The sequence below is a fragment of the Pongo pygmaeus genome, chromosome 12 (genome assembly GCF_028885625.2).
Source record: "Pongo pygmaeus isolate AG05252 chromosome 12, NHGRI_mPonPyg2-v2.0_pri, whole genome shotgun sequence".
Lineage (NCBI taxonomy): Eukaryota > Metazoa > Chordata > Mammalia > Primates > Hominidae > Pongo > Pongo pygmaeus.
Window position 1 is genome coordinate 46315146 of NC_072385.2, and position 15946 is coordinate 46331091.

General features: G+C 38.3%; 1 protein-coding gene across 5 annotated transcripts in view; it reads left to right on the forward strand.

Annotated features, from left to right (window-relative positions):
- KRCC1 (lysine rich coiled-coil 1) overlaps positions 1-11236 on the forward strand; it is a 28691-nt gene extending 17455 nt beyond the window's left edge. For 2 of the 5 annotated variants that reach the window (XM_054475759.1, XM_054475760.2), the window contains exons 2-4: positions 1408-1516; positions 4148-4306; positions 9860-11236. In XM_054475759.1, the coding sequence (XP_054331734.1) occupies positions 9882-10658 (777 nt within the window). In that variant the 5' untranslated portion in view covers positions 1408-1516; positions 4148-4306; positions 9860-9881 and the 3' untranslated portion in view covers positions 10659-11236. Of the gene's footprint in view, positions 1-1407; positions 6382-9690 lie in introns of all 5 variants that reach the window. The other 3 variants (XM_063649315.1, XM_063649316.1, XM_063649318.1) reach the window with 3 other exon arrangements.
- Positions 11237-15946: the final 4710 nt, after the last annotated feature.

The window sequence follows — 15946 nt, forward strand, 5'->3', positions numbered from 1 at the left end:
CATGTTATACCCTAGAGAGTTGTATAGCTTATGTGGCATTCTTCAGAGAGAGATGTCTCATAGATTCTGGGTTTATTTACTACAGGTAATCTTTAGCCAGGGACATCTTGCTAAGAGCATTTTAGTGGTAAGATCTCTTCCTCCCAGCAAATATCATTAGGCTCTTTACTTGAGGTCTGGATGTCACCATCCTTCTCTTTTTCCCTCTTCTCCAGGAAAGGAAGTGAATGGATTGGAGGCCAAATGCATTAATTCCTTCCTTACAATAAATACATATGTATATACTTAAGTTGGGGTTGTATATGTTGGGTTGTTTATACTAAAATTGGATTTTATGATTGAACAATTGATTGAGTTCTACATATTGTTTTTCCCATTAATATATCATGGTCATTTCTCCGTGACATTACATATGATTCTAACTCATCCATTTAAACTGCTGTGTAGAAAGTACAATTTTGATGTTACATGATTGGCACCCTATGTATAAACTGGTAAACTTCTATAAAATAAATTTTAGCTGTTAGGAGCTTTAGATTGAAGTATAGACCCCAAATGTAAATGTAGTAATTTTGGCATAGATTATTAAGTGAGAAACACTTTCAGCAAAAGTTGTAGAAGCTAATATGTGAATATGACTGTAGCTTTGAAGGGCTTGTCTGAGCTCTATTTAGTGAAATTTGTGTGGTTGTATTTGTACCAGCCGTGGAAGAAGGTTGCCTACCACAGGTTAAGATAGTTTGTGGGCTGGGCTCAGTGACTCATGCCTGTAATCCCAGAACTTTGGGAGGCCAAGGCGGGTGGATCACCTGAGCGCAGGAGTTCGAGACCAGCCTGGGCAATATGGCGAAACCCCATCTCTACAAAAAATACAAAAATTAGCCAGGCACAGTGGCATGCCCCTGTACTCCCAGCTACTCAGGAAGCTGAAGCAGGAGAATCACGCTCCGGCCTAGGTGACAGAGCCAGACCCTGTTTCAAAAGAAAAAGATGGTTTGTGGTTCCCCCATGTGATTCTCAGATGACATTGGTAATGTATCTAGAATCATTAGCTATCTTAAAATCGACTGCATTTCTTGAGATTGTTAGCTTCAAACATAAAGCTAACATAAAATGCCAAGACTGGATTTCTTAGCCCAGGCTTTCAATACTGGTGCCCCAGTAACTTTTCCTTCAGAATGGTATTTTGTAGACTAAAAATATGTTAGTATATTAAATATTACAGTCTTACTAAATATTTTCTTATTAAAATTTTTATTCTAATGAGCAAAAATTTATTACTCTAGCGTTGCAAGCACTCAGAAAATTAAGATTTGGGATGGTATATGAAATATAGTAGTTGAAGATTAAAAATATTACCTTAACTATTTAATATAATCTTCTGTCTTACCTCTCTTTTATTGATAGATACCACATTGAATGAACAAAGACTGAACTTTGTTTACAGATACCTTTTATAAAAGATGTCTGTGGAGTAGTGTTACAGTTCAAATAACAAAGGATTTTGCATTATGAGGTAGGTTGAAAATAGAAGAAATATGTCCTAATGTCACTTTTTAAATGTAGTGGGTAAACTTCATATATGTCATCTTATTTAATCCATACAAGAAAAGTATTGTCCTTTTGATGACTGACTCAGAGAAGGGAAATAACTTCCTGACTTACATTTGGGGAAGTAGGATTTAAACTCAGATCTTTCTAATTCTGAAGCTCATTTTCTTTTCCTGTCTCCATTCTGTCTTCTACCGTATCCAGAAAGCCACTGTATCAGTTCTTGTGGTAAATATAAGGAAGATATTATGAAGCTTGAGCAGGAAAATATTAATATAAGTCAAGAGATACTGTAGATCCCCAGAGTCTTCCTTTACAGTAATCAAATTAATCAAAGGTTACAACACAATATGCAGCAGTCTTACTCTTGACTTTGCCTTGTTTTCAAGGCACAGGATTATAGAATGCTAGCATTGGAAGGTAAAATGTCTAATGATCGTACTTCCCTAGTTTATAGATGAAGAAACTGAGATCCGGAGGAGTAGCGATTATTTTTAGATAGTCATGGGCATGACTAAGCCAATAAATGAGATCTGATTCCCTGTCCAGTGTTACTTCCTTTTATATGGTATAGCTCCTCACTTGTGTCATCTTTGCTGTATAATAGTATCCTGGAGAAAGAATAGTCTTTTGTATACTACATTACAATAGTCTTTTCCCATTCTGCTCTTCTCACGCTCTGAGACCTGGATGAGCTACTGGATCTCTTTAATCTGTGGTGTCTGGGATACCAAAAGTAGTAGATACATTTACTTAAATGAAACATAAGGCCTGCTGTGTTTTTTTAGAGAACTCATCTAGTTTTCCCTGTTGATAATCATGTCAGAAACTGCATTTTATTTCATATGTGATGGTTGAGATTAAAGTACCATAATTACAGTCATGTCTTAGCCTTGGATTGAGAGAACTTGGATTCAAGCCTTGACTCCACCATTAATTGCTGAGCAAATCACTTTGACCTCTCTGAGTATGTTTATTCAACCTGAAAAATGGAAGTGGCAATCTCTGTCTTGCCCTAATTCTTAATCTACTGTATTCTAGTCTAGTATATTTTGGGCACAGTCTTCAGAGCCCAGAGGTCTCAGAAATAGTCAAAGGGCTCTGTGATAACTTGAGTTTCGTTGAAATTTTAAAAATAACTTTCATGGGATTATAAAGTAATATTCAATGTAGAAAAATACAGAAAATATACATCATTCATAATTGTGTTCTGAAAATGTTAGTGTCCTTTTCCCTACATTTACATTTTAGTTACTCTTACATGGTTGGCTTTAAATATATTCAGAGATTATTTTCTGTTATGGCTTGAACCCATAACAGTTTACTCCTTGTCTCATTTAAGTGTGGAGTTAGGCAGTACAAGGCTGTTAGGACAGTTCCATGATCATCAGAGAGGACCCAGACATTTTCTTTTTATTCTAAGGCCCTGACTTACTTACTCATGTTCTCTGATGACTGTTTCATTTCTAACCATGGCATCCTCATTTCAGCAGCAGAAGGGAGGATCCCTCCTAGAATCCTACAAAACACCAGCTTTCTTCTTATTGACCAGAATTTATTCACATGGCTACATCTTGCTTTAAGAATGGCCAGAAAATGTAGTCTAAAAGACTAAAAGCTAGACACATTTCCTAAGGTTTGTTACTAAGGAAGAAGAAAAAAATATATTGGAAGGCAACTGGTAGTCTCTGTCACAAACAGAAACGTAAAACTTTATGTTAGAAGTAATTCTAATCATAGGATTATCTACTGAAGCTGATACTTTGATTTGAAAGCAAGCAAAATTCTATTCGTAAACTTTTAGTTCAGACCAAATATATTAAAACTCATAAGTGCTGTTTTTCAATTTATAGTTCTTTGGGTTATATACCTAGGGTAGAATAAATTTGGAGTAATTTCTTCTTAAATAAACAAATGTTATTTATTATTCCAGGGTAAAAAAAAATGCTCAAAAAGTTAGGGCTTTACAAGCACAGAGAGACAAATACCATATGATCTCACTTATACATGGAATCTAAAAACTTAAGGAAGTAGAGAGTAGAATGGTGGCTACCAGAGGCTGGTTGGTAGAGTGAGGGAGTGGGGACAGAGAAAGGAAAGACATTTGCCAAGGGGTACAAAGTTACAGGTAGATAGGAGGAATAAGTTCTGGTGTTCTATTGCACAAGAAGGTGATTATAGTTCATGTATATTCAAAATGTATTTATTATTTCAATATTTTTTAAAGTAGCTGTAAAAGATAATATTTTAAGTGTTCACATTGCAAAGAAATGATCAACACTTGAAGTAATGGCTATGCTAATTCACCAAATTTGATTATTCCACACTATATACATGTACTGAACTATCACATTGTATTTCATAAATATATACAATTATTACTTGTCAGTTAAAAATAAAACTATATAAAATATATTGTTATAAAAATAAAGTATGTTTAAACATTTTAAAAGTTAGGCTTTATTTTCAGATTTATAAAAAGCAAATTAATAAAATGAAGGTGAATTTTGTGAATTTTCAGATGATTGGTCTATGTTGATGTGATTATAAACTTTGAATTATTTAATCTTTATAACAAGACTGTGTTTGGTTTCAGATGAGTGAGAGTGGAGAATTGAACAAAAATTGATTTTTAATTTCTGAATCGTGGTTTTTAGCTCACTAGTTATTGTATAGTCTCACTATTTGAAAGTTCATGCTGAAAAACTGAGTGAATATGATCAGATTTCTCCACCAAATTCTCAGCCTGATAAAGGTAAGTAAGGTTCCATTCACCTCTTTATTCATCTCTGTGCCATCTGTGGTCCTTTGGAACTGGCTTCTTTCACATAGCATAATGTCTTCAAGCTTCATTCGTGTTGTACCATATATCAGTACTTCATTCCTTTTTACTGATGAATAATATTATATGAATATACCATATCTTGTTTATCCATTTATCAGTTGATGAGCATTGGGTTGGTTATTTCTACTTTTTAGTTGTAATGAATAGTGCTGCTGTGAACATTTGTTTACAGCTTCTTGCATGGACATAGGTTTTCATTCTTTTGGCTATATATGCATGGAATTGCTAAGTGGAATTGATGAAACTGCTGCTAAGTTATTTTCCAAAGTAGGTGTACCATTTTACATTCCCACAAACAGTGAATGAAGTTTCCAGTTTTTCCACATTCTTGCTAACACTTACTAGTATCTTTTTTTGATGATAGCCCTCCTAGTAGATGTAAAGTAAAATCTTTTTATTACCAAAAAATTTCAAACATACTCAAAAATAGAGAAAATTGTATAATGAACCCTCATGTATCCCTCATCCAGTCTCAACAATTATCAACATCTTTTAAATCTTATTAGTGACTTTTTTTTTGAGACGGAGTCTCTCTCTATCACCCAGGCTGGAGTGCAGTGGCGCGATCTCGGCTCACTGCAACCTCCACCTCCCGGGTTCAAGCAATTCTCCTGCCTCAGGCTCCCGAGTAGCTGGGACTACGGGCATGTGCCACCACACCCAGCTAATTTTTTGTATTTTTAGTAGAGACGGAGGTTTCAACATGTTGGCCAGGCTGGTCTCGAACTCCTGACCTCAGGTGATCTGCCTGCCTCAGCCTCCCAAAGTGCTGGGATTACAGGCCTGAGCCACTACGCCCAGCCATTAGTGACTTTTTAAAAACAGCATTATTGAGGTATAGTTAGCATATAATAAACTGTATGTATTTAAGGTATACAATTTGGTAAGTTTTGGCAGATGTATATAGCCATGAAATGATCACCACAATCAAGATAATGGGCATACCCATCACCCCCCAAAAAATGCCCCTTTAGAATCTTTTCCTCCCACCTCTCCCCAAGCAACCACTGTTATTATAGTTTTCATTTTCTAGAGGTTTATATAAATGGAATCATATCGTATGTACTCTTTTGTCAGGCCCCTATTACTTTTTATGTATTTATTTTTAGAAATGGGTTCTCGCTGTGTTGGCCAGGTTCGTCTTGAACTTCTGAGCTCAAGCAGTTCTGCCACTTCAGCCTCCCAAAGTGCTGGGATTACAGGCATGAGCCACTATGCCTAGTGTATCACTATTTTAAATAGTAAAAAAGAATTATAACTATTTTCATTATTTTGAGATTCACTCACGTCATGTGTATCACTATAGTTTATTCCTTTTTATCACTGATAGTATTTCATTGTATCATTATACCACTGTTTGATTTAATCCATTCACCTGTTGATTGACATTTGAGTTTCTTTTCTTTCTGGGGCTATCACAAATAAAACTATATGAACATTCATGTCTTTGTATAGACACACAGTCATGTGTCCGTTAACAACCAGGATACATTCTGAGAAATGTGTCATGATTTTCTCATTGTGCAAACATCATAGAGTGAGGGTATAACTTACTACACACCTAGGCTATATGATACAGCCTAGTGCTCCTAGGCTACAAATCTGTACAGCATGTTACTATACTGAGTACTGTAGACAGCTGTAACACAACAGTAAGTGTTTGTGTATCTAAACCTATCTAAACAAAAAGAAACAGTAAAAATATGGTATGAAAGATAAAAAAAAAATAGTACACTTGTGTGGGGCATTTACCATGAATGGAGGAGCTTGCAGGACTACAAGTTGCTCTGAGTCAGTGAGTGTTGAGTTAATGGGAAGGCCTAAGATACTACTGTACACTGCTGTAGACTATAAATACTGTAAACTTAGGCTACATTAAATTAATCAATTTATTTATTTATTTATTTTGAGACAGAGTCTTGCTCTGTCACCCAGGCTACAGTGCAGTGGTGCAATCTCGGCTCATTGCACCCTCCGCCTCCCAGGTTCAAGCAATTCTCCTGCCTCAGCCTCCCTAGTAGCTGGGATTACAGGTGCCCACAGCACACCCAGCTAATTTTTGTGTTATTACTAGAGATGGGGTTTCACCATGTCGGCCAGGCTGGTCTCCAACTGCTGACCTCAGGTGATCTGCCTACTTCAGCCTCCCAAAGTGCTGGGATTACAGGCATGAGGCACCACACCCAGCCCATTAAATTTATTTTTAAAATATTTTTCTTGTTTTAATAATAAATTAGCTTACTGTAATTTTTTCACTTTATAAACTTTTAAATTTTTTTAACTTTTTGACTATTTTGTAATCACACTTAGGTTAAAACACATTGTCCAGCTGCACAAAAATATTTTATTTCTTTATATCTTTATCCTAGCCTTTTCTTATTTTATTCTTAACTTTTTTATTTTTTATTTTTATTTTTTATTTTTTTGAGATGGAGTCTCACTCTGTTGCCCAGGCTGGAGTGTGGTGGCACGATCTCGGCTCACTGCAACCTCCGCCTCCTAGGTTCAGGCGATTCTTCAGCCTCAGCTTCCCAAGCAGCTGGGATTACAGACATGCACCACCATGCCCAGCTAATTTTTGTATTTTTAGTAGAGTCGGGGTTTCACGATATTGGCCAGGCTGGTCTCGAACTCCTGACCTCAAGTGATCCACCCACCTGGCCTCCCAAAGTTCTGGGACTGCAGGCATGGGCCACCACACCTGGCCCTTTTTTTTTTTTTCACTTGTTAAACTTTTTTATGAAAAGCTAAGACACAAACACACACATTAGCCTAAGCCTACACAGGGGTCAGGATCATCATCACTGTGTTCTACCTCCACATCTTGTCCCATGGAGGGTCTTCAGGGGCAGTAACATGCATGGAGCTGTCATCACCTATGGTGCCATCTTCTGGAATACCTTCTGAAGGACCTACCTGAGGCTGTTTTACAGTTAACTTTTTTTTTAATAAGGAAAAAGAATATACTCTAAAATAATTTAAAATATAGTATAGTAAATAAATCATAAACTAGTAATATAGTTATCAAATCTTATGTACTGTACATAGTATATGCGATACTTTTATATGGCAGTATAGTAGATTCATTTATACCAGCATCACTACAAACACATGAATAATGAATTGTGCATTATTCACATTACTGTGACTTTTTCAGCTCCACTATAATTTTATGGGACCACCATCATATATTCAGTCCATTGTTGACCAAAAGATTATTATGCAGTGCATGACTGTATCTCCTTTTCCTTTAAGTAAATACCTAGAAGTAGAATAACTGCATCATATGGTAAATGTATGTTTAACTTCTTAAGAAACTGCCAAACTGTTTTTCAAGTGGTTGTACCATTTTACATTCCTATCAACAATGTTTGAGAGTTCCAGATCCTTATCAGCACTGGTATTGTCAATCTTTTTCATTTTAGTCATTCTGGTAAGTGCATAGTGGTATCTCATTGTGGTTTTAATTCACATTTACTTGCTGATCAGTGCTTTTAAACATCTTTTCATGTGCTTATTGGCCATTTGCCTATATTCTTTTCTGAAGTATAGGTTAAAATAGTGTGCCCATATTTAAGCAAGTATTTGTTACATTATTTTTTATTATTTTTCCAGTCAGAATTTTTATACTATTTAAGTTGAACAAGAACTGTATTTTCTAACTTGCCAAATTAGGCTTCATTTAGATTTTCTTTTCAACCTCAAATTTCCAAATTTGAAAAACTGGCTGATCATTAGTCTCAAAAAATTAGGAGGGAGTATATCCCATGTAGAACTGAACATTTCTTCCCTTTAGCAGAAACAAGCCTTGTTTCTGAGAGCTGAAGAAATGTTCAGTTCTACATGGGATATATGCCCTCCTAATTTTTTGAGATAAACTGTATCACCAAAAATATATAGGGCAGGTGGGACACAGTGGCTCACACCTGTAATCCCAGCACTTTGGGAGGCCGAGGCAGGCAGATCACCTGAGGTCAGGAGTTGGAGACCAGCCTGGCCAATATGGTGAAACCGCGTCTCTACTAAAAATACAAAAATTAGCCGGGCATGGTGGTGCGCACCTGTAGTCCCAGCTACTCAGGAGCCTGAGGCAGGAGAATCACTTGAACCCCGGAGGTGGAGGTTGCCGTGAGATGAGATCGTGCCATTGAACTCCAGCCTGGGTGATAGGACAAGACTCCGTCTCAAAAAATATATATATATATATATTTTTTATATATATATATTTTTTATATATAATATAATTTCATAGTAAGTACATTTTCTGCTATATTTGTATTTATTCAGGATTTGAGGTGAGGAAAAGAATCAGGAACAGTCTTGTCCTTCCCCCCAAAAAAGAATCAAGCAAACAAAAACAGTGTATCTACTGTAAGTTTCTTCTGAAACTTTTCTCCAAATCAGTCCTATCCCCTTTCAGTTTTCACCCGTTTCTTCCCTTATTCCACTCACCAGTACTTTAAGAGAGAACAAACTGGAAGACATTCTAGAATGCTTTTTTCACCAATCAGAAGTAGTGGAATGAAATCCAAGCCTACACAGAAGATACAGAACTCTGTTCTTTCATCTTCCCTCATACCTGATACCTAAAAGTAGTTTTCATCTTATAACTGAATTTCTAATTTTCAGCATTCCCAATCAACTTTATAAACATCCTTTTATTGTTAAGTCTTACAGTACTCCCGTCAGGTGAGTATGTTTATTTTATCTTGAGTAAACTGAAGATTTTAAAAATCAAATTCTGTATCTGTGGTTCTTTTACTTCTCTTAGAAACTAATATACAGGAAACCAATTCATGAGAACTTCAGAAATTATTTGAACATTAATATCAAGCCACCCACCGTGGTTGTGTGGTTCCTATCCACACATCTCTGCTTATCTCACATTTTAGCCCTATGACAGCAACATGTGTATCAGTTCCTTTCTGCCCTCTTCGTCTCACTTCTGAGAAGGGTAAAGTTACTGGTACGTGACCTGGGAGGTATCTGACCATCCTGATGCTACCCTTTGGCATATAATGTCAAGATACTCAACTTTTATGCTGAAATAGGTTGTAATTTGTTTGAGCTGCTTGTTTTTCAAAGCTCTTTCAAGAGCAGAGGAGGCCAGGTGCAGTGGCTCATGCCTGTAATCCTGGCACTTTGGGAGGCTGAGGTGGATGGATCACTTGAGGCCAGGAGTTTGAGACCAGCCTGGTCAACATGGTGAAACCCCATCTCTACTAAAAATACAAAAATTAGCTGGGCGTGGTGGCACACACCTGTAATCCCAGCTACTCGGGAGGCTGAGGCAGGAGAATCGCTTGAACCCAGGAGGCGGAGGTTGCAGTGACCCAAGAGCACCCCCACTGCACTCTAGTCTGGGTGACAGAGCGAGACTCCATCTCGAGAAAAAAAAAAAAAAGAGCAAAGGAAATGCTCAGGACAAGATAATCTGGTAAGAATTTTCTCCCTTCTTTGCAGAAAATCCCATTTTGTCAACCTAATGAAGCATTCAAAGAAGACATATGACTCTTTTCAAGATGAACTTGAAGATTATATTAAAGTACAGAAAGCCAGAGGCTTAGAGCCAAAGACTTGTTTCAGAAAGATGAGAGGGGACTATTTGGAAACCTGTGGGTACAAAGGAGAGGTTAATTCCAGACCCACATATAGAATGTTTGACCAGAGACTCCCACCTGAAACCATCCAGACCTACCCAAGATCATGCACTATTTCACAAACAGTGGAAAATCGGTTGCCTCAGTGGTTACCAGCCCATGACAGCAGATTGAGACTAGACTCTCTGAGCTACTGTCAGTTCACCAGGGACTGTTTCTCAGAAAAACCAGTACCCCTGAACTTTGATCAACAAGAATATATTTGTGGCTCACATGGTGTAGAACCTAGAGTTTACAAGCACTTCTCAGATAACAGTACCAGTACTCATCAAGCCAGTCACAAACAGATACATCAGAAGAGGAAAAGGCACCCAGAGGAAGGCAGAGAAAAATCAGAGGAGGAGTGGTCTAAGCATAAGAGAAAAAAAAGCTGCAAGGAAATTGATTTAGACAAACACAAGAGCATCCAAAGAAAGAAAACAGAGGTGGAAATAGAAACCGTACATGTCAGTACAGAAAAGCTTAAGAATCGAAAGGAGAAAAAAAGCCGAGATGTAGTCTCTAAGAAAGAGGAACGTAAACGTACAAAAAAGAAAAAGGAACAAGGCCAAGAAAGGACAGAGGAGGAAATGCTTTGGGACCAGTCTATTCTTGGATTTTGAAGCTTTCGAAGTTGGTTCTCCCAAAGTTAAATTGAAAAAATAGGTGAGAGCTTGGTTTTATGATGTCCATGTTCATACCACTTTTCTTATGTGAATAGGTTCTTTAACTTCTAACAAAGGCCTAGTGAACAGAAAGTGTTTAGCATGCTTGCTCTCCAACACAGAAATTACTTTTCCTCACTTTCTAAAAGCATTATTACATTTTTTGACATATAGTGTAATTTCCTTTAATGAAAGTGACTGCTTTTATTCATCAAATTGCTTTGATGGTGGAATTATTTTCTGTTGGGAGGTTATTTATTTTAAATTGGAGGATTAATGACCTTTGCACAATCTGTTTCTTGATTGGGTTTGTTATAGTTTTGAGTTGGGTATTTTATGTTCATTGGTTTTTCTCTATGAAGCAATTTTTTTCTCCTTTATTAGATCTAACTTGCAGTGTATTTTCTAGGCTGGAAAGTGGAAAATGAAATACATTATAATCTTAGGTTACATAAAGTTTCTAAAGTTTCAAAGAATCTTGATACAAAATCTGTTTATATTCTGAAAATATTTATAATAAAGTATTCTAATTTCTACATGTTGTTGTGTGTCAGTCTGTTCTATTTAACAGTGATTTTTCTCTTGGGAGGAGGAGAGAATAACTTGGCAGTTCATACTTAAAAGGCAAGATCTTTTGGGTAGGTCACACTTTAAAGTTGTAAAAATTCCTTATATGTTATACCTTGCTTACTCACATTTGAACCTGGTTTTTAAGGTAGAAATCTATGACTGACTGTTACAGGACCCCACCACTTACCCAAAGTTAGCCTTTGCGTTGGGGGTTTCCTCACTATAGTCCCTTCACTGGGCAACAGAATGATGTTACAGGAAAGGGGTCCAAATCTAGACCCCAAGAGAGGGTTCTTGGATCTCACGCAAGAAAGAATTCAAGGCAAGTCCATAGAATAAAGTGAAAGCAAGTTTATTAGGAAAGTAAAGGAATAGAAGAATGGCTACTCCACAGACAGAGCAGCCCAGAAGGCTGCTGGTTGCCCATTTTTATGGTTATTTCTTGATGATATGCATCCCACTTTTAGGCCATATAGAGTAACTTCCTGACGTTGCCCTGGCATTTGTAAACTGTCACGGCGCTGCTGGGAGTGCAGCAATGAGGACAACCAGTGGTCACTCTCGGTGGCCATCTTGGTTTTGGTGGGTTTTGTCCGGCTTCTTTTCTGCAAGCTGTTTTATTGGCAAGGTTTTTATGATCTGTATTTTGTGCTGAGCTCTTATCTCATCCTGTGGCTTACAGTGCCTTAACCATCTGGGAATGCAGCCCAATAGGTTTCAGCCTCATTTTACCCAGCTCTATTCAAGATGGAGTTGCTCTGATTCACATGCCTCTGACATGCCCACAGTTTTTTCAAATAGTTAAAACTGAAGAGAGAGGAGTTTATCAGAAAGAAAATGCCATTAAATTATTCTGTCCTAATCAGTGTTTTCATTCTAATAATCCCCTTTTTTGTGATATGCATCTCAAGTATTTAAGCATCACTATTTTGTGTAGAAAGACTGATGGCCTGAGAATCTGAATCACAGGAGTCTAGTCTCAGCTATGCCATGAAGTTGTTACGTGACTTTGGGGAAGTCAGTTACTTCATCTTCCTCATTATCAAATATGACTAGAAAGACTGGCCTCTAAAAATGCCTTGGATAACAAGAAGACTCTGAAATGAAAATTCCCAAGCCCCACTTAAAAAAAGAAAAAAAAATTATCTTTGTATTCTACAATGTTGTGCTTACATGTCTATTATAATATTAACATTAAAATTGTTTTGCTACAATTATTTTTACCATGATAGGGAGATGAAAATTCACACACAAAAGTTATCTGCCCTTCCCATTTTGTATTCTAAAATACAACTTTTAGCCTGAAAAGATAAACACTGGATAAAATCATTATTACTTACGGTTTTATTAGCATGCCTATACTCTTATTTTTATTTATTTTTATTTTATTTTTTTTTTTGAGACAGAGTCTCGCTCTGTCGCCCAGGCTGGAGTGCAGTGGTGTGATCTCGGCTCACTGCAAACTCCGCCTCCCGGGTTCATGCCATTCTCCTGCCTCCCCCTCCCCAGTAGCTGGGACTACAGGCGCCTGCCACCTCACCCGGCTAATTTTTTTGTATTTTTAGTAGAGACGGGGTTTCACCGTGTTAGCCAGGATGGTCTCGATCTCCTGACCTCGTGATCCGCCCGCCTCGGCCTCCCAAAGTGCTGGGATTACAAGTGTGAACCACCACACCCAGCCAGCATGCCTATACTCTTAACTCTTCCCATCTGTGTTTTTTTAACCATGTGTGATTTTTAATTGTGTGTGTCACCTTGACTGGGCTAAAGGATGTCTGAGTAGCTGGTAAACATTGTTTCTAGGTGTGTCTGTGAAGGTGTTTCCAGAAGAGATTAATAACATTTGAATTGGTGAATTAGTAAAGCAGATGGCCTTCCCAATGTGATCATCCAATCTGTTGAGGCCCCAAACAGGACAAAAAGGAGGAAGAAGGGCAAATTTGCCTACCCTTTTTTTGCTGAGACATCCATCTTCTCCTTTCCTTGGACATTGGTGCTCCTGGTTCTCAGGGCTTCACATTCAGCTAGAACTTACACCATCAGCCCCACCCTAAACCCCAAGTTCCCAGGCCTTCACACTCTGAATTAAACCACAGGCTTTCCTAGTTATCCATCTTACAGATGGCAGATTGTGGGTCTTCTCAGCCTCCATAATCATTTCACATGAGCCAGTTCCCATAATAAATCTCAAACACACAGGCCAGGCACGGTGGCTCATGCCTGTAATCCCAGCACTTTGGGAGGCCACCAGAGGTCAGGAGTTTGAGATCAGCCTGGCCAACAGGGCGAAACCTTGTCTCTACTAAAAATACAAAATTAGCCAGGTGTGGTGTCACGCGCCTGTAATCCCAGCTACTCAGGCGGCTGAGGCAGGAGAGTCGCTTGAACCCGGGAGGCAGAGGTTGCAGTGAGCCAAGATCTGCCACTGCACTCCAGCCTGGGCAAAAACAGTGAAACTCCATCTCAAAAAAAAAAAATCATCTTAGACTGTGGCCTAGAAGGGGAAAAGGTGACCATTAGAACCCAACATGGAATTGTTATAGAAGTTATTAAGAAATTATTTTAGGCAGCTAGAGAGGAAAAGGGGGTCCTTGGGAAGTTTTTGTTTCTTTTAAAGCAGCTCCAGAAACATTTATCTAGCAGGAAAGCCCCTGCTCTTAGAGCTGGGCTGGCAAAGCTTTGCTATGCAAATCCCAGCCATTAGAAACTGGGTCCACCCAAACATGGCGATTCCCTCAGTCTTCTCCCTTGCGCCAACATATCCCCATGTGTGTAGAATGACATGGCACCCTGCATTTGCATGTTAAAAGGCTAGGATGGGAGGGCCAGTTTTTTCACGGGCTACGTGAATGACATACCTGTCAAACCAATCCCCTGGGCCCTATGGAAACCAGACACCGCCTCCTCCAGCATCCCAGTATAAGCAGCCACTTTTCCAAGGCACACAGGGTTTTCTCTTTGTTTGAATCCTCCCTCCCTTTATCTCTGTACAGGGGAGCTGTTTTCTTCTTCTTTTCTTCTTCTTTCTAGCCTATTAAACTTTTTGCTTCTTAAAACCAATCCATGTGTGTCCATGTCAATCCTGTCAGCACAAGACCAAGGACCCTGGTGTTCCTCCAGTCATCGGAGCTGTATCAGAATCACCAAGAACAGAAAAATTAGACTATTCCCGTTCCTTGATTACTTAATCCTATCAATAAGGAAATAAACTTAGTGATATATTTGCCTATAGGTAAGGAATATAACTTTTTTTTAAGATTTGGACAAAATGATAATATAGGCTAAAAAACTATATGATTAGGTAGATTTATAATTGACTGTGTGACTAGTCTCAAAGTGACTGAGTAGATCCCCAAATCAACTGTTCTTCCATGGCACTGACAGAGTAAGATTATTTTGTGCAGTGATTTTACTCCCTCTGTTTTTAACATGTCTGGTCTACTGGTCAAAAGAAAACCGAAGTAGAGCACAAGCAGGCTGTGAATGATCAGTCCTAAAAGATTCCTTCTTCTCTGAAAACCCCAAGACAGTATAGTCTTTATTGACAGGTATTACAAACAAGGTCAGCTGAATTATCAGCATTTTTAGAGTTGACAAAATTCTTTTCCACAGGTTATTTTGAGTCTAATGCTTGGGGGAAGTTCAAAACTACCTTTGACCCTTGAACAACATGGCCTTGAATTGCACAGGTCCACTTATACGCAGATTTTCTTCTGCCTCTGCCACACTTAAGACAGCAAGACCAAGGCCGGGCGTGGTGGCTCACGCCTGTAATCTCAGCACTTTGGGAGTTTGAGGCGGACGGATCACCTGAGGTCGGGAGTTCGAGACCAGCCTGACCAACATGGAGAAACCCCGTCTCTACTAAAAATACAAAATTAGCTGGGCATGGTGGCGCATGTAATCCCAGCTACTCGGGAGGCTGAGGCAGGAGAATCACTTGAACCCAGGAGACGGAGGTTGCTGTGAGCCAAGATCACACCATTGCACTCCAGTCTAGACAACTAGAGCGAAACTCCATCTCAAAAAAAAAAGACAGCAAGACCAACCCCTCCTCTTCTCCTCCTAAGCCTACCCAACTAATGTTGAGGATGAAGATTTTTATGATGATCTACTTCTACTTAATAGTAAATCTATGGTCTCTTCCTTATGATCTTTAGTAACATTTTCTTCTCTAGCTTACTGTATAGTAAGAATATAGCATGTAATAGATGTAACATGCAAAATAGGTGTTAATCAACTGTTTATGATACGGTAAGTCTTCCAGTCAATAGCAGGCCATTATTAAAGTTTTGGGAGAGTCAGAAGTTATACTCGGATTTTCTACTGCACAGGGTTCAGAGCCTCTAACCCCCACGTTGTTCAGGAGCCAACTACCTAAGAATATTCAGTAAGATACCAAAGTACTGTGATTTCTTCCAAATGGTTTCAAAATAGATGCCGTGGTTCAGTAGTTAGCAGCACACAACTGAACTACACTGAGTAGAGCAGGCAGATCCTTTTTCCAATTTTTAAATTAAAACCATAAAAATTGAGTAAGGGCATACTACAAGTACGTGATAATGACAGTCTTGAGGAAGTAACTATGACTTGCATGATAGTTTTTAAAAATTTAGGACAGCCAGGTATGATGGTTCACACCTGTGATAAAAGAAAAACTTCAGCCAAATTAAATT